General features: G+C 47.7%; 1 protein-coding gene across 1 annotated transcript in view; it reads left to right on the forward strand.

The window, feature by feature from the left end:
• EPG5 (ectopic P-granules autophagy protein 5 homolog (C. elegans)) overlaps nucleotides 1–1,693 on the forward strand; it is a 133,103-nt gene that overhangs the window by 25,120 nt on the left and 106,290 nt on the right. The window contains exon 10 of the mRNA XM_010842036.1: nucleotides 1,007–1,162. Coding sequence (XP_010840338.1) covers nucleotides 1,007–1,162 — 156 coding nt within the window. The remainder of the gene's footprint in view (nucleotides 1–1,006; nucleotides 1,163–1,693) is intronic.

Below are 1,693 nucleotides of genomic sequence, written 5' to 3' on the forward strand. Positions count from 1 at the left end.
ATTGGAGAAGGAAATGGCAACCCACTCCAGTGTTCTTGCCTGGAGAATCCCAGGGACGGGGGAGCCTGGTGGGCTGCCGTCTACCAGAGGCCGCCCAGAGTCGGACACGACTGAAGTAACTCAGCAGCAAGAAAGAAAAAAATGCCACCAGATTATGATGTTATCAGTCTTGATGCACATTCTCGCTGCAGAGATTAAACTGTGAAGGGCATGCATCCTTTGGATTAGTGAAACATGCTGCTTCCAGAACCCAGCCTCTGCTCACTGTGTTCACTGCTGCTACCACAGTTCATTTTTAGTCATGTCTCACCGATTATCACAGTAGCCACCTGACTTGTCTTGCCGCTTTTGCCCTCCCTCCCCCACACTGCCAGCTTTTTCTTACAACAGCTACCAGTGTTTCTTGTAAATCGTGAGTCAGCTCATATCACTCCTCTGCTCAGACCCAGCTGCTCCCAGTCTCATTCAGAGTAAAAGCCAGTATGCACAGTGGCCTACAGGACTCTTCATGGCTGGTTTCTTGTCTCTCTGATTTCCTCTCCGTTCTCTCTCTCATTTGCTTTGCTTTAGCGCACTGGCTGCCTTGCTGTTCCTCCAACACAGTGAACACACCTCAGAGCCTTCACACTGGTTGCTTCTTCAGCCTGGGTGCTCTTCCTTTAGATAGCCCGAGACTGCATCCAGTCTTTACTCACGGGTCCCTCTTCAGTGAGGCCCGTCCTCACCAACATGCCCGAAAACCTTTATTTTTTGCTCCTACTGATTTTTTTCAGTGTCATTTATAACCATGTGACAGACTGTGCATTTTGTTTTGTTTATTGTCTGTGTGCCCTCCACTCAACGTCAGCTCCATGAGGGGAAGGTTTTTTCCCTCCATTGTATCCCTTTAGCACCTAGAAGGTAGTACGCAACAAAGAAGTGCTGACTGAGGTAATGTTTCAAATGTAAAGTTGCCGGTGTTGAGTGCGTTCACAGAGAAGGCCGCGCTGTCTTTCTTCATGCTCAGGATGACCCTTGGTTATGTGAGCGACCACTGGGCCCAGTATGTGAGCCACAACCAAGGCTCGGGATTGGCCCTGCAGCCCTACTCCATGGAGAAACTACAGGTTGAATTCGATGAGCTCTTTTTGAGAGCTGTTCTACATGTCCTGAAAGCCAAAAGGTAAGGTGTATGATGATAACTGTCGAGAAATAGCTCCTTGGCTAGCGAGGAAGACTGGCGTGAAAGTCATTGACTGAAGTAGGGCTCTTATAATAACATCAGCGTATTTCATCTGTTTTTTACCTTGGGTTGATGTTTGGGATTTAGTTTCCTTGTCTGTAGTATTGCCTGAAATGATCTTGACTTTTAGGTTTCCTTCAGTCTTAAAAATAAGCTGATTCTGCTACCTCAGTTTTGCCACTCTGAACTTCTGGGGTAACTTTGAGCAGGGGATGAATTGTATTTCATACCCTGCTCTAGTGTCCCCAGTGGGGCAGAGTAGGCACTTAGAACGTTGTTCAAGTTGTCCAACTGTATGGGATTTAAAGTCTAGGACTGTCTTGGATCTGGGGTCCTCCTCCACCACCTTGACTGCATTCTCATCTCGCCATTGTTGCTGCTGCTTACAGCCTAGGATACATTTTTTGGCAGAGGTGGGGACATGACCACTCATCTGCACTGTCTTCCCTGTTTTTGCCGAAGTGTGGGAGT

This window comes from Bison bison, unplaced genomic scaffold (assembly GCF_000754665.1).
Source record: "Bison bison bison isolate TAMUID 2011002044 unplaced genomic scaffold, Bison_UMD1.0 scf7180017864170, whole genome shotgun sequence".
Lineage (NCBI taxonomy): Eukaryota > Metazoa > Chordata > Mammalia > Artiodactyla > Bovidae > Bison > Bison bison.